The sequence below is a fragment of the Vespula pensylvanica genome, chromosome 10, assembly GCF_014466175.1.
Source record: "Vespula pensylvanica isolate Volc-1 chromosome 10, ASM1446617v1, whole genome shotgun sequence".
NCBI classification, from domain to species: Eukaryota; Metazoa; Arthropoda; class Insecta; order Hymenoptera; family Vespidae; genus Vespula; species Vespula pensylvanica.
Window position 1 is genome coordinate 1,088,669 of NC_057694.1, and position 27,077 is coordinate 1,115,745.

At 39.2% G+C, this 27,077-nt stretch overlaps 1 protein-coding gene across 11 annotated transcripts in view; it reads left to right on the top strand.

Moving 5' to 3' along the window:
- The window catches only part of LOC122632247 (zinc finger protein rotund), an 83,654-nt gene that overhangs the window by 49,785 nt on the left and 6,792 nt on the right, over positions 1 to 27,077 (top strand). For 2 of the 11 annotated variants that reach the window (XM_043818835.1, XM_043818844.1), the window contains exons 4-11: positions 7,258 to 7,451; positions 21,789 to 21,948; positions 23,875 to 24,174; positions 24,514 to 24,636; positions 24,741 to 24,878; positions 25,273 to 25,470; positions 26,497 to 26,717; positions 26,919 to 27,072. In XM_043818835.1, the coding sequence (XP_043674770.1) occupies positions 7,258 to 7,451; positions 21,789 to 21,948; positions 23,875 to 24,174; positions 24,514 to 24,636; positions 24,741 to 24,878; positions 25,273 to 25,470; positions 26,497 to 26,717; positions 26,919 to 27,072 (1,488 nt within the window). The remainder of the gene's footprint in view (positions 1 to 7,257; positions 7,452 to 21,788; positions 21,949 to 23,874; positions 24,175 to 24,513; positions 24,637 to 24,740; positions 24,879 to 25,272; positions 25,471 to 26,496; positions 26,718 to 26,918; positions 27,073 to 27,077) is intronic. The other 9 variants (XM_043818845.1, XM_043818834.1, XM_043818836.1 and 6 more) reach the window with 8 other exon arrangements.

A 27,077-nucleotide genomic window follows, 5' to 3' on the forward strand; every position in this document is an offset into this window, starting at 1 on the left:
AGGCAAAGGGTGTGCAGGGTGTTCATATATATATATATATATATATATATATATATATATATATATGTACAACAAAAATATATGTATATATGTGTGTACATATATATATATATATATATATATATATATATATATATATAGCAAAAAGCGTCAGTATGTATGACGCAGGTGCATGTGAGCGCATTCAGTTTAATGATTTTCAGTCGGTATTTCAATGACGGTGGGTCGATAGTGGGTGGCCAAACGGCAGACTGGGAAACGCATAGAGAGCGAAAGAGATACAATATACAAGGGTTTCGAGCTGGGGCCGATCGGCCTAACGCGCACACGCGCACAATTTTATGTAGGTACATAAGTATGTGTGTGCGGCCTCGACGGCCTGGTCGGATGGACGGGTGAAATAACGTGAAACAGATCGAGAAAAAGCGACAAGAGAATCGTGAGCTATCAATGCAGATAGGATTAAAAAAAGAAAACAAGAAAAAAATATCTGTATATATATATATATATATAGACAGAGAGAGAGAGAAAGAGAGAAAAAGAGAAAGGAAGAGAATGAAATTTATCGTTTCGGTCGTAATCTCTGTAAATAAAAATAGTTTTTACAAAAACAAAGAAATAAAAAAGAATTTTCCCAAACAACGAATAGAGAAATAATAAAAACAATTGCGTCTATTGATTGATAAGGAAAAACTGTTCAAAAAGTACGACGACTATATTCAATATTTTCATTAACAGGCAAGTCAAAGTCGAAAGCTAGGGAGCAATAATCAAATAAAAGTAGGATAGTAAGAGCGGCCAGCAGAGGAAGCGAGATAGCAAGAAAGACAAAGAGAGAGAAAGAGAAAGAGAGAGAGAGAGAGAGAGAGAGAAAGGGACGATGTAAATTTTCTAGCGGTGCGTTCATTTGTTCGTTGAACGAAATGCGAATGCATTATACATGGATTGCAGGGGACATTAATTTTCTGGCGTGGACGTGTAGTGGGCCGTGGAGGGCCGCTTGGTGGGTGAGCGTGTGTGAGGGCAAAGAGGGGGTGGTTGTTTCCACGGACAAAGTGGGAGAGTCGAGCGGAGCGAACGAACGAAGGAAAGAGAGGGTGAAGAGTGAGGGGTGGCGAGAGGGAGGGCGGACGGACGAACGAACGAGCGGGCAGAGGGGGAGAGGGAGAGTGGGGAGAGTGCATGGAAGAACGTTGGAGGGTGGCGAATCCAGCCTGTTTCCTACTCACACGTCCAACCACGTGCCAGCTTTCCGTGCTTTCTACCTACTTTTTGCAATCCCGGTGATTTTGACGAGTGGTCGGAGAGGTTGACGAGAAAAAGTGGCTAAATTTTCTTCTATCACGGGAAAGAACGAAAAAAAAAAAAATGAAAAAAAAAAAAATAGAGAGAAGGAGAAGAAGAAGGATTCGAGTTTAACTTTGGCAATTTGATCATTTTGAACGCGTCTCGTCGCGTCAAGCTGTTAACACAATCTGTCAAAAGCCAATGTGAACGTGAATGATGCGGGGTAGTAAAGAGGGAGGGAGAGAGAGAGAGAGAGAGAGAGAGAGAGAGAGAGAGATCAAATCTTCTCTCGAAAATCGATTGATTGAAAAATTATCATGACGAAACATATCGAAATTAAGTATAAATATATATATATATACTTATATATATGTGTATGTATGTATGTATGTATAAATGTATATATCTTATCTGAGAGAGAAGCAACTTTAACATCCTGTCAGTGCCATTTGACGTCCCGTTAATAATCAAAAAGACGGCTGAAAGAGCAAAAATGTTATGTGTAAAACTAAGTTTGAAGGAATGCAGACTTTAACGAAAAATTAGATAATGCTCCTCGATCGATGCCGTCATCCAACTAGTGACACGCATATTCTATGAAATAATGAAATATAACACTTAAAATAGAGGCACGTGTCTACGCGATATTATTTAAATTTAAATCCTTTATCCTCGAGGTAAAGTAAAAACAATGCGAAGATTTCAATGATTAGTTATCATCGGTATCATTACAAATGTATTATTACAATGCTTTGTCCGTGTTTTCGCGTGCGTGAAAATTGAAAGATGGTCGAAAAGGTACCTAGGCGAGCAAGTAAAAGCTACAGAGTGAACGTGAGGGCGAATGTGTCCGGTCGAGTGCACCGATTCATCAAAACTTCTTTACAATTCGTAATTCTTATTCCCCGACAAAGGGTTTCAAAGGGTTGGGATAGAGACCCTTTTACGTGGCAACATCGGCGCCACCTACTTCCCCTCATCACCCCTTCTCCTCACTCTCCCTCTTGCCCCTCCTTAGTCTCGTCCTTCCGGTTGGCACGCAAGATTTTAAATTTCATCATAATTCTTCGTATCTCTTTCTCTTTCTCTTTCTCTTTCTCTTTCTCTTTCTCTTTCTCTCTCTTTCTCTCTCCCCTCCCGCATGCGGCAACGCCAATTATTATCAGAAGGAAGGCATTATTAAAGAAGGGAATTGTTTCCTTTTCTCGACGAAACGAAGTTTTTCCTATCTCCATGAAAAAAATAAATGGTAGAAGTAAGGAATAAAAGTTTTACTTTGTTCTTTTACTATTTTTACGATAAAGTATTTAGTGTGATTTTCTTTTTACTTTTATCTTAGTTTCTTCTTTTTTTTTTCTTTTTTCCTTTTTGTTTTTATTATTATTATTAGTAATTTACTAAACGCAAAAAGATAGTTATAAGGAATACATGAATTATCTTAATCGTTACGTTCTCAAAATGACAGATAACAAAATAAGCGTTATATTATCGACGTTGAAAGTTGCTTGTTGGGTGACACATTATATGAATTATTAATGATGAGAAATAAACTAAAAGTTTACTTACTGTTAAAATAGAAAAAATCATGTAAATTTGTTGGCACAACAAATGGTTAAACATGTAGAAGTTCGATGGACAACGAACGAATGAAAAAAAAAGAAAGAAAGAAAGGAAAAAAAAGAAAGCGGCGAATGTTACGCGGCATCAGGTCGATTGGTAATTAATCGCTTGTTTTAACGGCATTTATTACACGAATGGTAGGTAATATCGATTAAACAAGCTGATTAAAAATTTTGTTCGGATATTCGAAATTTCGCTAAACGTTAATTACTATATCCTTTTCATAATTTTCAACGATATTTATCGCACGTTTCTCTCGCAATATTTTAGTTTTAAATTTTCGTCAAGGTTATGTAGATATGTAGATATTCGTCGACAAGTGATAACGTCGCGTTTCTAGCTCGTACCATGGATAATACGAAAATACGAAAAAAAAAAAAAAAAAAACATTAAGACACGTTCCACATGATTCCTGAGAGATATACTTTTTTTATAATATATTTTCCGGTGCAAAAAAAAAAGAAAAGAAAATTAGATAGAGAAAAGGAGAAAGAAGAGAGAGAGAGAGAGAGAGAGAGAGAGAGAGAGAGAGAGAAAGAGAGAGAAAGATGGAACGAGACACGCACAGAAGAATGAATAAAAAAGGGCCAAATATTATGTACTTACACACTAGCGTAGACATGTGGAGACGCACTTATTGCTTTACAAATAAATGTTTCAACCGGTAATTAACGGGCAACAATAAGAAACCACCCACTTTCCCCCATCGTTCGTAGCCACATATTAATTCGATTTTAATTGCATCGGGGAAAGAAAACATACGGCCTTGAAAGAAAGAACAGGTAATAAAGCTAACGTCCACGTAGAAGAAACGCGTGGCTATAGAATCGTACAACATTGTATCTTTCCTTTTCCTTCGATATCGTTCTTTGAATTCCGCAAATAAAACACAATTATACTCGAGGAACGTTTAACGGGAAGCATGTAAAAAGAAAAGAGAAGAACGTAGGAACGATCAACGTTGGAATTCTACGCGGTGTTTAAGAAGAATGAAAATGAAAGAGTAATATGTTATTAATACCTGTTATAACCGAAATACAATATTTTTATTTATCATACATCGCGTTACATAAACTACTTACTTTGTGCACGTTCAATCAGACAAGAAGGAAAGAAGGAAAGAAAGAGGAAAGAAAGAAAAGAAAAGAAAAAGAAGCAACAACGACGAAACGTGTTTTTACAAACGGAGAAAAAAAAAGGAAAGCAAACCAAGAAAGCAAACAGTAACATTGTAAACATTTAACCACAACTTTATTACATCTTATTATATATCCATTATAGTTTTATACAAAAGAAAGAACTTGGCCCCGTAAGCCACGATTTAGACAAAAGGAACTATTACGTGCGGCCATCTGCTTCTTCCGTTAAGCTACGAAAAAGCATAAACTTTTCGAATAAGCACTATAATAATTATCGAAAATAATTAAATACCCGAAAGAAAATCGATTAAAAAGGATCCGTCTATCTCTTAATTATATACGATTACGCATAACGGAATACCTCTACATCCTACCTACTCTCTCCCCCTACCTCACCTCTTCCAATCATCTAACTATCAAGTGAATAGATTATTAAATGAATCGTAGAAATTTCAATAAAGTAGCGCATTCAAACGCATTTCTATTGTGTGCAGACGTAAATCATTCGTTATCATTTTCTATATCATTTTATATCGATCACGTTATTGTGCAATATAATATAATCAAATTTAAACATTCGTACGTAACACATGCCGTGGCAAATTACGTGTTACATGTTTTAAAAAATGAAATCTTTACCGTTTAACGTAATCTCTGCAATATGATGAAAGATAGTGTGTCGGATTGCTCCGAAGAATTTTATAAAAGGTCTTGGATCGAAAGAAAAAGAAATAGAAAAGAGAAGAGAGAAAAAATTACAAGGAAAAAGAAAAAGAAAGAAAAAAAATCGAACAAGTATCTCCCTGTGCTTTCACTACAGGTTATTTTTATTAAATTAGATATAATGGAATTCTTCGATGAATCACGCGACTGAATAAAAGATGAATCCTCGTTGGAGAAGCGTTCGCGTGTCAGACAGAGACAGAGATGACCGACCGACCGATCGAGAAAGAGAGAGAGAGAGAGAGAGAGAGAGAAAGAGAGAGAGGATAGCGAGTGAAGAGCAAAAACGATCAAGTGCCTGGGGGTGAAAAAGCTCGGGGAAGAATGTCGATATTAATAAAAGTTCAATTCAGCCAATAGCCCGTGGGAATTAGAATAAAGGCTTTTCCGAAAGAAAAGAAGAAGAAAAATTAGGTGGCCAAGATAAAGCTGACTTTTCAATGGCTGACTGATTGACAGACAAATAGAAAGAAAGAGAAGTTTCTAACGTTTGAAAATATTCCAACGTTAAATCAATCGTATAAGAAATTCATTTATTTATTTAAAAAATACGGAATTTTCTTGAAAGAGTAAAATACACTTTACTTTTTCCTTTCACATCCTTTCGTTTGCTTTCTTTTCTTTTCTTTTTTTTTTCATTTTTTTTTTCATTCTTTTTTTTTTTTTTTTTTTTTGATAAAATTCTTCGGAACGATCCGATCTGTTTTGTATAAAAATAATTGAATCTTTAGCACCTTTGATATTGTAATATATCGCAGACAATTTTTCTCTCTGCACTTAGTCTTACGCACTTATAACGGTACGGTATAAAAGTGAAGGAATTTAATGGATCAAAAAAAGAAAAGGTAACTGAAATTAAGCCAATCTCGTTTATTCGCTTGATCGGTCACGAATGCGTGATAATGCGTTCAATAAAAGAACGTAACGAAAGCATTACAAACGATTTCTTTCTTTTCTTTTTCCTTCCTTTTTCTTTTTATTTCTTTCCTTTTCTCTTTCGAAAAGAAATAACGTCGTTCGCAACAAACGTACGAAAGAATGAGAAAAAAACGAAAACAAGAAAAAAAGAATCTTTCAATGTATACGAGGAATGAGGGATAGGGAAGGGATAGGGAGAGAGAGAGAGAGAGAAGGGAAGAAAAAAAATCAAAGGCACACGATTTAAACGGCCGGAATGCCGAACGAGAGACAAAACTTTTCCTTTACTCGCCGATAGACGTGGATGCTGATACCTGTTGCATGCCGGCGGAAAAAAAAGGAAAAAAGAAGAAAAAAAAACACGAGGTGTACTGATAGGACGATTTAATGTCTGAATTTATTTTCACGGTTTACTATTCCGCACACACGCGCCCATATTTACACGCGTCTTTTTTTTTTTTACACCGCGGAAATTACGAGCACACTTTATGACACCCTCATAGGTATGGTACTTTATCCGCGAAATATATAAATTGCGTTGCTAAAGCGTTAATGAATAAAAATACGAAGCGTAAAAATGTAGGTTAAATTCATCTCTCTCTATCTCTCTCTCTCTCTCTCTCTCTCTCTAATTTTTTAACTCTCTCCATCTTTCTCGCGTATATATCAATGAAGAAATTAATTAAGAAAAATAAAGAAACGTGACGTTTTACCGATATAAATATTTCTAAACTTTCCTAATAGATTTTTATCTTAAACGAATCGAGATGAAACTTTGAAATTTTGTCGTCTGATAAAATTGTCGATCGAAGATCCAATACACTCTTCTAATAAGTACACGAACACACACATGTGCATACATGTATGTATGTATTAGATACATACGCAGAATAGTATTTAACCAGTGATACGAAGCGTGAAAAGCTCTCATCGACGAACTGTCTATCCCACGTATCATCTATCGTATGCAATCTCATCGAAATTCGTTCTCTCGAACGTGACTACTACTATCGATAAGCAAATACCCGAAACATTTCCGATTCGGCAGTCTGTCGCGAGAGCACTGTGCAATTCTAACTACAGCTCGTTACTTCTAATGCTTAGACGATTCGCTCGAGTGCCTTCGTTCGTAGTACCCTCTTCGCGTGGCGAGCCATCAACGATTCACTTTCTTTCCCTCGCTAATCGACCGAAGGATGATCATTTTCGTGGCACACGTTAAGCCGTATCGATCTTTACACATCGTACACATCGTTCGTAATTATCGACTGCTTTTATGTGATCCATCAAAAAAAAAAAAGAAAAGAAACAAATTAATTCTTTCTTTTAAAATCTAAACGATTTCAATAATATCAATAACATCAAATTTCATTAATATCACAATATTCGATAACATCAACCGTGCGAAAGTATATGTCTGGCAAGAACAACAACAAAGAAAAAAAAAAAAAAAACGATAAAAAAAAGAAAAAGGGAAGAAGAAAAAGAAAGTACAAAAAATAACATCTATCGTAATTTTGAGAAAGGAAATAAATTTGTCTAAAATTCGACATTCCAAATTTGTTTGCAGGTGAACGACCGTACAAGTGCCATTTACCGGACTGCGGACGGGCTTTCATCCAACTATCGAACCTTCAGCAACATCTTCGGAATCACGATGCCCAGGTGGAAAGGGCGAAGAACCGGCCGTTCCACTGCAACATCTGCGGAAAGGGCTTCGCCACGGAGTCCAGCCTCCGTACCCATACGTCGAAGGTCAGTCATGTATGTACCAAATCCGACGTCCAACACACGCATTATCGCTATTTTAAAGAGATAATGGGCTGGGGCCGCTGCCCATGGATTCGAGAAAGACGAAGGTCGATCGTTGAAACGCGCGAACTCGTAATGAACGATGATCTCTTCTCTTTGGCTATTTCGTTTAACTCTATCATTCGTTATATCTTTGCATTCTTTTATTTTTCTTTTTAATCTTCCTTCTATTCTTATATCTTAATCAAGAAAAGCACGCGTCCAAGGCACGCACATTATTTAAGCAGATTACGCATAAAAGGTGGTGGGTCACGCTTGCATTGAATTATTACGTTATTATATATATATATATATATATATATATATATATATATATATGTAGGTCGAATAAATGAAAAGGTCATAATAAAATCGTATATCTTTCTTAGTCATCATTGGATCGTCTTAAATCGATCCTTTAAATAATCTCGATTATTCATTAATCATTTAGGTATCCCAAAGTCGCTAGAATATATATCATTGTCTTAGCTTACGATAGTTGTCGCTTTTATTATATATAATATATCGGAAACGCTTCGCTTTGCTTTGGTTTCGGTGTAATAATTATAATATAGAAGCTTCGGATATGTTGCAACAAGAGTATAATAAATAGGTTCGTCGAGAAATATTCTTGATACTTAATTTGGAATGGAATATCCTTTCCAACCCCATCGAAGATTGTTCAACAGTCTGTTAACGATAAAACGTTTTGAAATTATGACGGTTATGTCGCCGAAGGCTCTGTATACTCTCGAAAAAGAGAGAGAGAGAGAGAGAGAAAGGAGATGAGATAAGGAAAAAAATTGGAAGCAAAAAACCACATCAAGTTTCTACCCTTCGACGCCCTTCGATGCGAAAGGGTTGAATGAAACGCATCGTAAAGACGACGAAGGGTGTTCTTGTTCGTTTCGTAAGAAGAAAGAATGAATGTTTCGATTTACCCTAACGTTTCGATTGGACCGAGTCTTTTTATGTATATGTATATATACATATATATATCTACTACTATACATATATGTATATATGCATATATGTATGTGTGACTGCGAGAACAGAATCGATTTTCAAATTTAGCCCTTTCGCGAGGGATTTCCAATGAAAAACGCGAACCGATCTCTCTTTCATTTGATACGTCGAGTAAGATCGAGCGAGCTAGTAACTTTCTCAACCCTTTGAAAGCGCGCGTCGGGCACATGTCTCGTCGAAAAAACGTGGGAAGGCATCTGTTGAAAGTACAGGAGAAAAGGGGGAGAGGGATAGAGGAGAAAGAGGAGGAGGAAGAGGAGAAAGAGGTCTATGCCTTCTCCTTTTCCTCTCAGCTTCCGTCGCAAGGAGGAGTTGAACTGCTGTGTACGGTGAAACTTTTTGCCGATACCAATTACATCGGGCTCCTAACAGTCTCTCTCTCTCTCTCTCTCTCTCTCTCTCTCTCTCTCTCTCTCTCTCTCTCTCTCTCTCTCTCTCTTTCTTTCTTTCCTTCTATTTATAGAACGTAGCGTTCACAACCGGATCGTTGTTGCTACCACCGAGATAAAACTACTTTTCCTACGACCAATCGAATTTTGTTGTTCGACAAATTTTCTCCTTTTATTTTCTTTATTTTTCTTTTTTTTTAATTTGTTTATTTCTTCTTGTAATCCTTAAGACGAGAACGCTCGGAGATGATTTAGATCAATCATAATATCCACGAGAAAATAATTCTTTTTCTTGTTTTTCATATAAATATGTTAATATATATATATATAATTTTGATGGATAAATAATTTTTGTCATAATTAGTTTAACCAAAATATCTTGGAATTTAATGAAGAAAAAAAAAAAAAAATAACGTCAGACACGTAACACAAAAGGGAAATTTTCCTTCGACTATAAAATACCTCTCGTACGTCGTTCTTCCCACGCCAATAAATATTCTTCTTTTTAACGCCCAGCTCTCATCGGGATGCTCTAATTGAAAGCTAATCCATGGTTAAGGAAGGGGCTAGTGGTGATCCCACCTAGTCCCTTCAGGCACGGCCTCGATAAATCTCCGGTAAAGTCGCGTCGGCGAACCCACCCATCCGCCTATCGTTTTTCTTTTTTCTTTTTTTTTTCCTCCCCCTCTCTCTCTCTCTCTCTCTCTCTCTTTCGTTTTTTTTTTATTTTTTTCTCTTCTTTCTTTCTTTACCATCATGGAAAAAAGGGTAAAACAGGATAGTATAAGACGAGGGAAAATAAGGCGATACGAAAGTACTCCGCTATTAAAGGGCTATTACGAGCTGCTTCTTTTTTATACCCCGTCTCTTTTTTTAGCCGTTGTCGAGCACGAGATAGCAAGGTAGCCTACGTATACAAGACGAGTTCTCGTTCTTCCTGGTAAGGTCTTGGTAGGATTACTTCGACGTGTAGCGCGAACGAACAGTATCTAAACGTGTTTCTTGCGATCCTATCCATTGACACGATGTTCCGTCATTGTTCGACGAGTAGGACGCTCACAGTGATGCGCGTAAAATATGATTCCACTTTTTCCCAACTAGTCCAGAGTACAGACTTCCTTTTTCACGATCGTACTAGACGGCTTTATCGTTTTCTTCCTTCTTCCGAGAATAATACTCGTGTTACTGTTACAACCTAAAAGAAAATAACAAACAAGAACTCGATAGAATAGACGATCTGAAAGTAGTTAAACGTTTTCGTCGATAAGATAACGAGAGAGAAAAAAGAAGGAGAAGGAGAAAAAAGATTTGTAAAGAAGGAAAAAACAGATTTTAAAGAAGAAGAAGAAGATGAAGATGAAGATGAAGAAGAAAAAGAAGAAGGGAAAGAACGTGAGAAGATGAAGAAAAAGATGAAGAAGAAGGAACGAACGAACGAGCGAACGTAGACGATCTTGCAAGAGTACGGAGGAGTAATTAAAAGCCGCCAACGCGACAGAAACGGAGTTCGCCCGTTGGAAATAAAACGAAACGAAACGAAACGAAACGAAACAAATGGAGAACTCGAGCCCATCTTCCGCGGCTAATCGAATTTTCGCCGGGGCAGATTTCTTGAAATTGTTTTCGCTATTTCGAGTCACTTCGTTCCGTCGGACGAAGACTCTGATATCTAATGGCTGGTTGTTTAAAAAAAAAAAAAATAAGTAAAAAGAAAAAGCGAAAGATGAAGTTTCAGAGAGAAAGAAATACAGAGTGTGATAGTGAGAGAGAGCAAGGGAGAGAGAGAGAGAGAGAGAGAGAGACAGAGAATATACGACCTAAAAAGAAGGATGACGAAAGAAGAAGCGAAGAGAATCATAACGAAGGACCTTTCCGAACATAAATCGCTAAAAGTTGAATCTTCCAAAGCAAAGAAAAAAAAAAAAAAAAATAGGAAAAAAGATGAAAAGGATGAACTCGTTGAATTAGATGGTGAGAGTAATCGTTACATAAATAGCTGAAACAAAAAGCAAAAAAATAATTATGTCAGAGTAATACAGCAGATATTATCATATTAACGCTATAAATAAGATATGGTTAATCGAATGCCATTAAGGTTTTCTTATATGTATAATAGATTAGAGAAGAGAAATATTACCCAATTAGCATTAAGAATATCCCGTTTTTCACCAACCCGATAGATTTTTATACATGTACATGCTGACAACGCATCGTATTAGGAAAGAAAACGTAACGTTGTTTAAAGAAAAAAAAAAAAAAGAAAAAGAAAAGAAAAAGTACACCCTCTACCTTTTATCGCAATATTAGAAATATATCAGTATTCGATTCTACTTCCTACGTTATACGTGTGAACCTACGTCGTGATTGTGTTTAAGCGAGATTGTGTTTCGTTTCCCAACGCAATCTCGTTGAGTGTCGGTGAAATCGAAACAGAGCAAACGGTTTTGAAAATAAAACGAAATAAAACTGCCGACTAGGGAGAAAGAAAGAGAGGTCGATGGGTTGTGCGAGGGTGGTAGGAGAGGGATGATCGTGGAAAGAGAAACGAAAGAGTTACGTCGGTAGCTCGTAACTTGGCGTGTCGACGAAACATTATCCCTGGAAAAGGAAAGACAATACACTCCGAGCATAATATTATAATAGGCCGAAGCGTAAATGTATTATAGAGAGTACGGATCGACGGTATTACTCCGGGCATGAAAGCTCTCGGCTACGGTACCTACACACACCCTCCCCCTCCAACCCACTTTCTTTCCACTTTTCCTCCTTCCTTTATTCTCTTCGACACTCATCCCCTTTTCGTACCTCCCATACTACCTCCCACCCTCCCCGTTCCCCGTCAAACAGGGGCGGATCTTAGAGAAAGCGTAGTCATCCGAGCGTTTCCTTCATTGCGATCATTGTTCCTCCATTTACACATGTACGTATGTGTATGTATACGTATATATATATATATTTATATGTGTATATATCTACGAGTATAGGTATTAATCTATCTATATATGTAAATCGTCATGGATCAACGATTCTCCTCCTTCGAAAACAAACCTACCTCGAACCTGATTGGATCGATCTCTGCAAATACGTTAACGTAGTTAACGATCTCTTTTTTTTTCTTCTTCTTTTGTGTTTGTTTTCTCTGTTCTCTTTTCGATCGTCCAGCGTTTTTTCTTTCTTTTTCCTTTTTTTTTTTTTTTTCAAAGTTCGCACGTAGATATATTCGAAAGTTATCGAAGCGATTACACGAAAGAAGAACGTCCGACGAGCGTATCCGTTAACGCTCGAAAAACCAGGACGAGATCAAAATAAACTCAACGACGTGGATTTTTGTTGTTATTTTTACATCCCGGGCAAGTATCCAATAGGCTGATACGCATCTATGTATGTGTGTCTATGTCTGTGTTCATGTAAACGCGCCGGGCGAAGACATATTGCAAAATATCTATCGGGAAACGGCATAAAAGACGATGTCTGAAAATAAGACTGGATATACATACATAACAGCATAATAGAAACAACGATGGGATTACTTTCGTAAAGTAACGTCTTAACTTTCATCTACATGCGACATTACATCGGAGAATGGTATCGACGGGACGATAAAAAAATTAAAACAAGAAGAGAAAAAAGTAAAAGAAAGAAAAAAAAAAGAAAGGAATAAGAAAGTCATCTTTTTCTCTCGAACCCCGTTGTAATTCTTTCATTTCTTTTTTATCCTCGAAGTCTCGGAGTCCACTGTCACGGAACCTTAGTATTTATCCATAGTTTAGCGGTACAAAGGTTGAATGTCGTGTAACACGGTAGATTCCCCCTGTTCCCTGGGAAAACACGGGTAAACAGAAAAAGTAAGAAATAGAAGAGAGAGAGAGAAAGAAAGAGAAGAGAGAGAGAGAGAGAGAGAAAGAGAGAGAGAGAGAGAGAGAAAGAGACCCTTTTTCTCTGACTCACCTAACTCGCACCCTACCTCCTCTTTTCTTAATTGCCCCCAGCGCGTAGCTCGGTAAAAACTCGTTAGCCATTAGATTTATTTTCTCTCGCGGCGAATACTACTACTGTTACTGGAAACTCACCGAAAATCTCTTGACGGTCGTAATCGTTTAGTCTCGTTTCTCAGATTTTTCTTCTACTAGCCCTACCTCATTCCCACCCAAGTCTTTCACCCCCTCTCTCTATCCTCGTAGTCGTTCACTGAACTGTTCTTTCTGTCCTGTAAAAAAAAAAAAGAATATTTACATACGCGAATAAAATTTATTATATGTGCACGGTAACATTAAAGGAAAATGCATGTGCATATGCGAATGTCAATGTGAATATACTCGTATTAACGTTGATGTAACGTCGATCCGAATTATTCGCCATTAGATACGGCTTTTCCTTTGTCCCTTACCATCGAAATACCCCGTAATGACGATTAAAGGTAAAACGATCTCACCGATGGGAATACCCACGGGAATCATACCTTTTGAACTGTAATTTCAACCCTTTCAATCTGCGCGTTTCGACCACGCTTATCACGCTCGTATGTGTGGTTTATATTTTACCATTTGAGTTTCATTATTACCATCAAGCTAGACTTATTTTTACCTATCATTCTCGATAAATATTTTAAACGAAAGCCGATCAATCATTAATACCGAAGCTCGTAGCAACAGGTGAATTAATTCGGACGAGGAGGGAAACAAAAAAAGGAACAAAAAAAAAAGGATTAAAAAAATGTACTTACGCGCGAGTCTGGTAAAGCGTTGCATAAATTGATTAACCCGGTCATTTAAACGATTTGCATAGCACGTAAATTATCGGTTTAACCTTGATATCTACTAGGGACGGAAGAAGGGGTTGAAACTGCTCCATTTTTTTTTATCGACGTATTTTTTTTCCATTTCTTTTTTCTTTCGTTTTTCTACTCACATTTCGTACCATACTGATACCGATACGTAATGAAGCATTATTGAACTTAGATCTTAAATTACAAAGAAAAAGAAAATAAAATTAGAAGAATAAAGATAGAAAGGATCATTCTCCTATTGGTTTCTCGGAAAATTCGATATACCAACGTCTTCTTCGACACTTCGATAAGGGTAGTTAATCGTTGGTCCTTAACGTCCGCTCGGTTTTCCAATTAAGCAAGCAAGCTCGAAACTCACCTCTTTAGAAGCTCCACTTCAGCCTTCTACGGTGGTAAACATCGTTGCCTGGCGAATCTCCAGAAGGATCTTCGCTCTTTGTCTCTTTCTCTCTCTCTCTCTCTCTCTCTCTCTTTTCTTTTTTTTTTGTACCGTTAAAATAGAAAAGTAGAACGGGTGGTCTTTCGCAGTAGTACGAATTACAGTCGACCCTTTCCCACACTTGAGAAAAACTCGTTCTTTAGAGAGAAAAATCAACTTTTCCACGATCCTTTTCGATAAAAGATTTTCCACGAACAAGATTTAACGAAATTAAGTAGTAAGAACGAAGAAGTAAAACACGAATGAACGTCGATAAAAGAAACGAAAGATGGCACAAAGTAATAATAACAGGATTAAAAACATATTTTAGCGGAAACGAAACAAGATAGAATCTGAATATTTTATAAAAATCCTCTACCCGTAAAATTCAATATTATTTTATTATATATTATAGATTTTTTTTTTTATTAATATTATCGACCTATATAATTCTCTTAACAAGAGCTATCTTAAAATAAGAAAACATAAACAAAAATAAAAAGAAACAAAAGCGAACATTTCCAAGCAACGAAAAAATCATATTGAGATTCGCGCGTTTGCGGTTCAACGGATGGATTAAAATCGAATGTGCGAAAAGAGGGAAAGATGATGGGGGTAAGGGAAAAAAATGAACAACAACAAGAGAGAAAGAGAAAAGAAAAAAAAAAAGAAAAGGAGAAGGAGGGAAGAAACGTGTACGTACGAGCTAATAATTAAGTCCCGAGCGGGGACATTTTTTTTCTCTTCGTCGTTAGATCGTGTTCAACCCCTATGGTATTAATTTTTTTAACTCCGCCTCTGCGGCTCGACGAGCTTTTTTTTCTCCCTCTTTCTCCCTTCCTCCCTCTCTCTCTCTCTATATATATATATATATATATGTATTCTCTCTCTGTATTTTTCTCCCTCTCTTTCTTCGTCGTCGTCGTTGTCATACATGTTCGGGCGGGAACGAGCCCTAATGAAATCATTCCCGCGCCGATTCGAAAGCGGACCAGGATATTTCTACTATCCATTGTCCGCGACAACCCTCCGGACTATGTATTCGTTCTCTCTCTCTCTCTCTCTCTCTCTCTCTCTCTCTCTCTCTCTCTCTCTCTCTTTCTATTTCTTTCTATACCTTCTATTCCCCTATCTCTCTCTCTCTCTCTCTTTTCTCTCTCTTTTTCTCTCTCGACTTCGACTTCTCCAGACTGCCATTGGCAAAACTCTCCAACCCTCTTTTTTCACCTTTAAAACTCCTTCTCCATCCTCGGTGATCACGCGACACGTGTTGAAAACGCGCGAGAACGTTGCTGTACGATAGAAACAACGTTACTCGAAAGTGGATTAAAATTAAAATGGGAAGGAATAAAGAGTACGTTGTCGTCGTAGTCGTCGTCAATAAGCTAGGGTGAGACTGCTCGTTCTTCGGGTGGGATATGGTGGGGTGGGTGGTTGAGTAGTGGGGAGGGGTTATCGAACGGCAAACAATATATTTTTTGCACAGATTAAATAAAGCCGCCATTGTCGCTCGCGTTATTCGCTCGCTTAATATGCGAAGCGAAAATGAAGTTCTTTTCTTTTTTCTATTTATTTTTCTTTTTGTTGTTTTCTTCTTTTTTTCATTTTTGTTTGTTCGTTCTTTCGTTCGTTTGTTCGTTCGTTTTTTTTTTTTTTTTTTTTTTGTATTCTTTTTCCCTTTTTTCTCCTTCTTTCGTTGCGACGAGATATATAATAAATACGATATTTAAAATCGAAACGTATCCCTTTCCGGATTTAAATTTAACTCGTCCGAAAACGTGACCATACATGATATATGTAAAATAGATAAAAGCATATTTACATGTATATATGTATGTATGTATTCAAGTATATGTTTATAATATATCTACGATATAAATGTATAACTACACGTTTAGAGAGATAGGAAATTCAGTAATATACCTAGAAACTTGAGTTCTCTGGTAAACGTATTTTATTGCTTCTACTATATTATTCCATCGCTAACGATATCAATGTTTAATTAGATAACTGCATAGAACGACCCTCAGAATTGCAATGGAAACTACGATCATTAATCGATATAATTTTCATCGTCCTAATTTATCGTTATTCTAGGAATAAGTGTTATGCGTGTAATCGAAACGAGCACGCTATCGATAAACTTAAAATATGCAGGTTTCTCGATTCCATGCCATTTTCGTTATACTCCCGAAGTCTATACACACACACACACACACACACATATATATATATATAAATATATACATATGTACATATGTATGTACGTATGATGTGAAATTGCAAAGTTTGACAGGAATATCCATCGGCGCAATCGCACGCGGCACACGTCAAATGTGCTCAGTAACAAAGTGAAAAGGAGAGAGAGAGAGAGAGAGAGAGAGAGAGAGAGAGAGAGAGAGAGAGAGAGAGAGAATAAGAGAGAAAGAAAGATTAATCATCGAAAAGATTATGAATTATATTTAATTACGATTTCCTCGATGACATGCTATACGAATCATTCATAATCTCGTGAAAGGGAAAAGAAAGAATGGAAATGAAAAATATTTATTTCACTTATCGATTCTACAATTTATTTAAAAGAACTCATTGAGCAATAGTAGAAAGAAGAGAGAGAGAGAGAGAGAGAAAGAAGAAGAGAGTGAAGAAAAAAGAGTGATAACACAAAATAAAAAAAAGAAGGGCGAGGAAGGAAAAGAGATGCGATCGAAAGAATATCTTTCGCAGGCTCCGTTCGAGCGCAGCGGAGTCGAAGAATCGTGCGAAGGTTGTCTGCTGGCGAGGCTCGCGACCTCGCGAGTGCGACTAAAAAAGCCAAGGAAAGGAGACAGAGAAAAAGAAGGAACAACAACGAGAAAAGAATTGCGCGCCACGAGAACGGCCTTGGCTCTTTATCGGCGCGTCCGATGAAAAGAGAATCGCCGCGAATTGACTCAACTCGAGCTTCGATTTTTATTATTTCTCATTAATACTTTTCGTTCCCTTTTCTTCTTTTTTCTTTATTTCTTTTCATTTTTTCTCTCTTTTTTTTTTTGATCAATTACTTATTCACCCACTACACAAGGTCCGATATACCGAACGTAATTTTATTTCTATCCGGCTTAATCAAACGTTGCTGAAAGTTTTACAGGTCGAAAGAAAGGCAAAAAAGAGAAAAGAAATAAAAAAAAAGAATGAATCCCTTGTATTGTCTTTGAACTGTTCATAAACCGAGTGTTTTTGATAATATCTTTTGGAAAAACGAAAACCTACGCGATAACGCTCGTTCCGATTGAATCGCATCGAAAAATTCCAAAGCAACGATTTAATATATGACTTGTTTTAACACACGTCGATAGAAACGATCGCGCACCGTCAATTGCGCAACGCTGCCCGATGCTCTGACAGTTTTTGACATGAAACGTGACACAGCGCGATCGCGCTCGTTGGCATTAAAACGATTATACGTCGTATAAGTTCGACGAGTTTATATTTTTTTTCTATGCTTCCCGATGATGATAATAATTCGATGAAATAAAATAAATAAGGCGTTTGACGCGAGTATAGTAGAAGTAACGCTTGATTAAAAGAAAAAGAAGAAGAAAGAAAAGATTAGAAAAGGAAGAAAGAATCGATTGGTACAGCAAAGGGGGAAGAGAAAGATAGAGAGAAAGAAAAAGAAGAAGAAAAGGAAAGAAAAGATAAAGAAAATGAGAAGCGAATGAAACTGGAATAGCCGAGACAGATGTCGTGTTGTCTGAAGCGATAAGAAGAAAATGAGGGCTTATCTTTTTTCGATGATCCGAAGGTGTCGCAAAGTTTTCAATAAATAAAAAGTAAAAAAGAAGAAAAAGAAAAAGGGAAAGAGAAATAAAAGAGAAGGAACAAAAAAAAAAAGAACGCAACCGGTTGATCAAAGACGGTCCCTTCTACGCAGAACACAAAATGGCTACATCGAGCTAAGCGTCACGCACCGCTACGCGTGTGCTCACACCCACTTCCTTTTTATGCCACTCCCTGGCCCGGACCCCTAGGCATCGGGCCTCAAAGAATTCGAGGCGAAGCGATAATCTTTGAGCGAAATCTTTCTCGTCTGTAGGAACGGAAACTCGATAATTCAAAAAGAATAATTGAACGAGAACGAGAGAGAAAGAGATAGATAGCTAGAGAGAAAAAGATTGATAAATTATTACCGAGCAAAATCGTCGAGTTGCTGAGCTGAAAACTTCCTTCGAGTTTTATGACACGGTCACTGTGAAATTTATACCAAGGAGGACACTTGATTTCATCGATTCCAAAAGGAGAAATCGTAAGGCGCCCAGGTTAACTATTGAATTAGAGATACTAGTTTCGGTTTAACAGAACGGCCAGCCAATAAACTGCCCAGGAGAAAGATATAGAAAGATAGAGAAAGAGAAAGATGAATCTGGTCACGGCGAATCATAAACTCCTTCGGAGTATTCGCCCACGCTACGTTGGGCTTCGCTCAGTCTGATGCTGGAAAAAAAACGATGAAGCGAGATCTCGTAGAAGAAGGAAGAGAAGGAGGATAAGAAGAAGAAGAAGAAGAAGAAGAAGAAGAAGAAGAAGAGTAAGAAAAAGAAAAAAGCAGTCTTGAGAAGGAGGTGTGGGACGGAGGATGAAGTGGAATCGAAAGAAAAGGATGAAGAGAGGCGAGATGCTGTGTGGCAGGAACGAAGAAGAAGAAGAAGAGGAGAAAGAAACGGCAGAAGAGAAAGAGAGAGAGAGAGAGAGAAAGAGAGAGGGAAAAGGAGGGAGGGTGGGAGGAAAAGAGAGAGAGAGAGAGAGAAAAAGATAGAAGTCGAGGCACTCGAGAGCGGCGCAAAAAGCGAGGATGCAGGCAAAAAAGGAAGAGCACGAGCGAAGAAACCGGTTTTTTCCAGTTGGGCCAGGTCGGGGCGTCGAACCTACGGACCGCAGCCTCCCTCCGAGAATAACTTGCATGCGGCAGCTCCAGCGTCGGCGGCGGCGGCGGCGGTGGCCAGCGTCGCAGTAGTCCTCCTCTTCCTCCTCCTCCTCCTCCTCCTCCTCCTCCTCCTCTTTCTCCTCTTCCTTCTTCTTCTTCTTTTTCCTCCTCTTCTTCCTTCTCCTCTTCTTCTTCTGCTTCTTCTTCATCTTCTTCTTCATCTTCTTCTTCGTCAACCTCTTCTTTTTCTCTTTCTCTGGTCTCCTTCACAAGACGATAGAAGTTGCCTTAGGTCCGGGAAAAAAAAGAAAGAAAGGAGACAAGAAGACTCGCCAAAGAACGTACTGAAAAAAGATAAAACTACAGAAGGAGGAGAAAGAGGTGGAGACGATGATGACGACGACGACGACGACGACTACGACGATGAAAATAAAATGAAAAGAATTGAGAAGGAGTGGGGATAGAAAAAGGACAGCTCCAAGAGATGAAAAAGAAAGGAGGCCCCCGAAACATTAAGGTCATTGCCGTTCGGTCCCGTTTTAGATGCTCCTGGCGTCGACCTCTTACTTCTTTTCTTCTCATCCACTTGTTCGTCCGGGTTTAACCTAGGTCCGGGATCGAAAACACGGCCCGACGGATCCTACTACCTAACTACCTAACCACAAAGGTCTCTTTTCTTTTGCATTTCTAAACGAATTCTTACGATAATACATATATCATACCAGATATATGATGCTTGTACCTAATTATATTCTATTTCCTTCGAATTAATGATAATTAGAATCACGAATCGAACGTATCTTCTTAATCGAGAGATCAAATGATAATCGTTATCGTATTGTATTATCGAATTAGCATAAATCAGGGAGAAAATAATCGCATCTTCTCAGTTAACTAATGGAATCTCTTGTCGAGGACTATATTTTAGAATTAGTTCGATCTTCTCGTCATTTCGACGATCCAAAAATTTTCAAATTCGTTTTATCGAATAAACAATCTGTATTCCTCTTTCTAAGTAAGATCCGAGAATAGAGTGAAGATAGGGAATAGACGTTTTTTCTAAAGTCTTCTTTTACAAAAAGATTGAAACAATGAAGAACAATATGTTAGAAAAAAGAGGGAAGGAAGGAAGGAAGGAAGGATGGAAGAAAGAAAGAAAAGAAGGAAGGAAGGGAGGAAGGGAGGAAAAAAGAAACGAGATGGTGAGACTCCGCCAAAAGTTTCGGGTCATTGCCGTCTTGTCTCGTTTTAGCCTTTCCTGTCCGCCTCCTCCTTTGGCTGCATTATTCTTCTTCTTCTTCTTTCTCTTTTCTCCCTCCGCTTTAAGCAGTCTTTCGTACAAGGTTGGCCGCCATGTTTTTCCTCGGGCGCGTACCCCCCTACCGCCTCGTGTGAGTGTAACTGACCTTCGTATATGCAAGAGAAAGAAAGAAAGAGAGAGAGAGAGAGAGAGAGAGAGAGAGAGAGAGAGAGAAATATAGAAAGAGATGAGAAAAGAAGGGGAAAATAAGAATGATACTACCGCGAAACCGTTTCTTTAATACGAGGCCGCGTATAAGAAATGCATTGCCTGATAGTGAGGACGTCGAATTTCATTCATTTTGTCATTAATGTTATTAATAATAAATTAATAACATGGCCCATCGTGAGAAGCCGCGATAATAGTTAGCGAATAGATAAGAATATAAACGGTAATAATGGATGTTCCAGAAGAAGTTAGTGACTCTTGCGACATTCTGACGATGGTCATGTTGATAGAAAACTATCGATAAATCGTAGGTGTTAGATTTTAACGCTTTTTCCATCCGTACCGTTCATCGGTGAGGTTCAGTGAGGTCGATCGGAGCGTCACCGTCGACAAGAGTGGTTCCTTTGTTTTCGCAATTTCCGTATTGACTACCATACATAGATGTATATGTGTATATTATAATTATAAATGCACGTGCACATCGAAGACGAATAATAGCAAAGAGATTAGATAAAAGTCCTGATTACGAATGGAGCCATACTCCGATCGTTCTCCAAGCCCCACGCTTCGTTAACGTTCGACAGTCTGGTATGCAGTAATAATTTTCATTCAGTTTGCTTTTGTAAATAACTTTCTTTTCTTAACTTTTCAAATCGCGCTCTTTTCCATTTGCGAGAGAGAAATAATCGTAACACAAATTGCTCTACATAGGCGTAATATCGTAACGAGAGGAATAAGGAGAAAAAAAAAGAAAACAAAAAAGAGAAAGAAAAAGAAAGGATCATTGTGTAACGTTATCTTTAAACCAAGAAAGAAATTATTCGATTTTAAAAGAATTACCATGAAATCAGCTTTACGAATGCCACGTAATTACGATCAGACGGAAGATGGAGAATCTTCCTCGCGGCGAGTAAGTACTACCAAGTAACGGTAAATCGTTGGTCCGGCTATCATTCGTTCTCCTTTACGCTCTCCTAAGACATGACGTAGGATCGTACGATCTTTGTCAAAATCAAAATATCTCTATACGATGATCTATATACTAAATATAAAATAAGATATTGCAATTAGAAACCAGACACTCGAACATTCTCGCAATGCCTATAGATATAGCGCGATGGTGATGGTGCGATTATTGTGGTGATGGGGGTGGTTAATTGGTGCCTTAACTCTTACCGGTAATCGTTCTGTTCTGTGCCCTGCCTGTCCTGCGCTTCTGGTTCGCAACTCTGTGGTGGTATTCTCTGGGTCGGCTCTCTACCGGGTGTGCCGCGTGTGCCTGCTTCCGGTTCTTCTTCTTCCGGCCCCCCAAAAAAGGAGTTGCAACAGCGTGTTGTGTTCCAGCAACACGCCGCCCTGATCGGCGGCCCGAACGCAACCAGCTGTCCTGTCTGCCACAAACTCTTCCTCGGTGGCGAAGCTCTGATGGAGCACATGAAGCACACCCACAAGGATCCAAATGCCTCCGGCGTTGCCAGTAAGTATCGAAACGACGCGACAGACAAACAATGTCGAGATTATGGCGTCTCACTTTACGTCTCTCTCTTTCTCCCTCATATTTACTCATTAATTGCCTCCTAGTCGTCTTCTTCTACCTTTTAGGCCTCGGGTTCCACCCCAATTATTTGACCTCTTTATAATTCCATATTTTCTATTTTACACGCACGTCTCTTTACTGTAATTTCCTCGTACATACGTACCACGTTATCCTTTCTACTCTATCATCTCGCACTGACCGCGATAGGAACGAATTTGTTGTTGTTTTATTTTCTTTCTTTCTTTCTTTCTTTCTTTCTTCCTTTCTTTCCTTCCTCCGTTCTTTCTCTCTTTCTCTCTCCTTTCTTTCTTTTTATTTTTTTTTTCACTAGCTCATCTTTTTTTTTGATCCTTTTAAAGTTAACTTCGTATTGACCGATGTTTCTTCAAATTCATAGATTCGTTCCTTCGCGTACATTGCGATCAATTCGGCTGGGTATTTGTAGGGATGCTTCTAACCTTATCTTACGCGATTTCGGGGTGGAAAACTGTCAAAAGTTAGAAGAAGGGATAGAGAGACAGACAGAGAGAGAGAGAGGAGGAGGAAAAAAAAGGAGGGAAAGAGAGAAAGAGAGAAAAAAGGAAAGAAAGAAAGAGAAAGAGAGAGAAAGCAAGCGAGAAAGAAATAGTATTGTAGTAAAAAAGAGGAAAAAAGAGAAAGAGAGAGACAAAAGTGAATATATACGCGTAACGATGTCGTAAAACCGTAAGTAAGGCTAAGAGAGAGGTGGAGCAACCACTCGTCGAGACACGAGGGGTGGTTCGTCTTTAGCCTTTAAGTACGCCTCATATTATCCCCCACCCCCTGAAAGGAATTGCTTTTGGCGCGGGCAAATTATGCATACGTTGTCCTGTCATTTCTTCGTAATATTTCGCTGGGCAGAAGAGGGGTGTAGCACTTGGCACACTCACCGACTAATATTTGGGTTCTTAACTAATATACAAACACATGTGTCTTCTTTCGGTGCTTCGAGGGTGTCTCGTTCGACCTCTGTGCGCGCCTTTTTGTGTGTCCGTTAGTGCTTTGTATAACGCGAACGCGCACGGAAAGTATACAGATAGAAAGAAAAAAACAAAGAAAAGAAAAAAAGGACAATGAAAGAAAGAAAAGAGAAAATGTATCATCGAAACGAAATTTTCCAAATTTCTCTTCCATCGTCGATTCGAAAAATAAATCCGTGAAGGATTTGCGGGACTGCGAAGTAAAGAAAAAAAAAAAAAAAAAAAAAAAAAAAAAGGAAAAAAGAAATACGGGAATCTTAATGACTTTCTCTGTGCGTTCGCGTCGTTTGATCGGAGCGCATGCGCGTTCGCGTGCGCGCGCGCGTCCGCGTTTCTTGGATTTTGGTCCGACGACCTCGCTCGTGAAAGGGATTCTCAACGGGTAGGCAGCGAGCAACGTGTCCGAGGTCAGTGCTCTCCTGATCCTTGGACATTCGCGTCTGCAAGGACTATCCCTTCGCCTTCGAGGTCGCCCGGAACGCGTACGTAAGCGCCGTGCGTGCACGCGCGTGCACGTGAGTGCGTGAGGATGAGATGGGATGAAGGAGAAAGAAGAAGGAACAAAGTCGACCGCGGCCACGTTGGCCGACGTTAGCGAACTATCGAAAGAACATGATGTCGAGATGAACGATCGAGGAGACGGAGAAAGAGATATGTATATAAATACGCGTGATGATTCATAGCGATATCGATGATGACGATGACGGCAATGAATCGATGCGACGATGAGAATGATGTTGATCATGATGATGATAATTATGATAATGATGATGATGATGATTATGATGATGATGATGATGATGATGATGATGATGATGATGATGATGATGATGATGATAATAATGGTGATGATAATGATTATGAGATGGTGGTGATGATGATGATGATGCTTTCGTTCCTTGGGACGCTTTATCCTGCTTGGCATTGACCTTGAAATTGTCTCGCCCTATTGTTCCCTCCGCTGACTGCACAACCTCCGTTGCCGGGGTTTACCTAGCGAAGCGACGGACGGCCAACCACCCGTGCCCGGTGTGCGGAAAGCACTACGTCAACGAGGGTAGCCTTAGGAAGCATCTAGCCTGCCATCCTGAGACCAGTCAACTTAGCACGAGTCTCAGAATGTGGCCGTGCTCGGTGTGTCAAGCGGTCTTCACTCACGAGAGCGGTAAGTGCATCTTTGTTTCGAAGAAAAAATGTACACCGTATCTCCGTCAGCGTTGATAAACGTTCCGAAAGCCCAACCGATCTCTCACAACGTATATAACACAACATATATAAAATTCTTTTCGTGTCTATTCCTTGTGCATCCTTTGCGAGTCAAGGGCAGTTCGGATACGATCTTCGCGCTAACGGATCTACGCATTAATGTAACATCTTCTTATTTACCATCGATTTACGAAAGTGAATTCGAAAGAAATGGGGAAAAGAAAGAAGTAAATAAATAAAGAAAGAGAAAAAGTATAAACAAGGCGTGGCCTAACGATAAGTTCGCATTTGATCGCAGGTTTATTGAGTCATATGGAACACATGAGGATGGATCCGAAACATCAGTTCGCGGCGCAATACGTGTTGAGTCGCGCGGCGGCCGATAGGAGAGAAAGGGAAATTCTCGCGAGTTCGAGTCTAGGTATAAAACAAGAATCGAATTCTCTTTAAACATGAAATATTAATGATTATTATGCGAGGTAGACGATGTACACGATGCATTCTCATTGATCGAATACCGTTCAGGTGCGGGGCTAGGTGTTTTGGGAGGTCAATCTGGAGGACCACAAAATTTGCAGCAACCACCGATGTGCCCATCGCCGTCGGCCCACTCCGATAGCAGCAGTGGAAACGGACGGCTATCGTCGGCCGGAAGTGAACCTGGTACGCTCCGACTATTGGTTTTGCGCCCTGAAGGAATCGATCATTGCTCGGTGCCGTATCCGTGTATTGCAGTTTCCTTGTCTCTAATTTGATCGATTAAAAGCATTTTCTGAAATTATTTATTACGTTATACGTAGATATTACATATTGCACATTACATTGAATACAACTTTTTTTTTATTCTACTTGTCAAACGAGTTTCAATGAACGTCAAAAGGCATGTAATCGTTCATAAATAATATAATCTAGTGCGAGACACGGCTACGGTCCCATCGTTGTACGTCGAATTAATATACGTCGAAAGAGCTCGATCGCTTCGTTTATTCATAAAATGAAAGAATTATTAGCGATATAAGAGCCAAGCGGTCTTGAACGAGCATACTAACGAGAGTAGATTTCTGCGCAGGCACCGGTCTATTGAACAACAACAACAATAACAACAACAACAACATGGCATCGCCAGGACCCAGCGGTAACAAGCTGAGTGAAATGTTGAGAGCGGGCAGTCAGCCGGGTTCCGCGCAACAATATCACGACGAGATGCAATCGCAACAACAACGCATGGCCGTCATGGCCGCCGCCGTGTCAGCGGGTGAGAAAACAACTCCAAGAAACGGACAGGATTCGCTTTTCGAATCGTTCGAAACGTTCTTTTATTACTGAACGAGCGAGAGCACATACATATTACATATGATACATACGTATAGCGTTCAAACGCAATAGTTTTGCGTTTTCTTCAAGGACGTCGACGGCGTTATTACAGTTTATCGGACAACGCGAGACGACGCCATCCGGGAGAGGAGAAACGATAGCTCCGTTCCAATTATACCGATAAAGATTGATTTACAATGATGTTTTTCCGCGTCGCTGTCGTCGTGTCGACGTTACTGGCTCTCATGCCATCGAACGTAATTAATAGCGACGCTTAATAACACTAACCTATGTCTAAGCGAAATCGCTTCGCCTGTTCTTAAACGTGCCGTATTATAAACGACACGTATCAACGAACGCTTCGTATCGTATATCTCATTTTATTTCGGTTTACGCCTCGTCACGTTCTCGCCTCCTGCTAAATTTTTCCGCGAAGAGTCCGCGATTCGATCGACTCGAACTTGCCTTACGACGTAACGCGGTCGATCGGATCGCGGCGTTACCCTATGTCGAAAAATTTGCTGCGCACGGCGAGTACGCGAACGTATCTATGTAAAATAACATATACATATATTCTGAGGTTCTATCGTTATCTTCTTCGTAAGAACATTTTTATCAACGCCAAGACTCGTTCATAGCAAGTCCGATCACTCCTTCGAAGGAAATAAAACTTTCACTGGCCATCCATTCGCCAATGTCGAAAAGAAAGTACATATATATTTATATATAATATGTACACCTATATGTTAAATAAATACTTTAGATACATGTTTCGAATTGTAACGCAACGAGATCTTAAGACGACGCTTTTCAACTTTTTACGAGACATGTTTAGAAATAATAAGACTGCATACAATTTTTCTGTCCCCCTTCTTCTGCCCGCGATTTTAATGTGGTCACACTTCGTACGTATGATATCACAGAAATACGTCTTTTTAAAGTTCGACAATATCTTCTTTATCCGCAGGTCTACAAAACTCGGTGTCGCCGAATTTGTCGCCCGTAGACATGGCGTCGTTAGCGGCAGCCATGAGGATGGGTAACAACGGAGATATGAGCGGCAGTGCTCAAGGATCGGCTGGATCTCAACAGCAAGGTGTTCAGGCTACCGGACCCGAACAAGCCTTGAGAATGCATCAAGCGGAAGCTTTGTTACGTTCTCAAGCTGAAGCTGCCCTTCGGCTAGCGGTAAGCGATGCCTCCTCTTCTGACCAATTACCCTATTCTAGTACGATAAACATTTCATTCGAACATAGATAAAACGAGATCGTAACTTAATCTACACGTGAATTAAACTCGAAGACACGTATTAGCGACAGATAGACGCGTTGTGGCCACGTTAAACACCTTTAATCGCACGATAATAACTCTATCATCGATTTGAATCAGGTGTCCCAGGCAGCGGCCGCAGCGGCAAGTTCAGCGGTTGGGGGAGATGTGAGACATCATCTAACGCAACATAATGGCGGCGGAACTTCCGGTATACCAGGACATCACGCGAATCAACAAATGTCACAACAAGACAGCTTGTCGCCCGAGTTCGGTGAG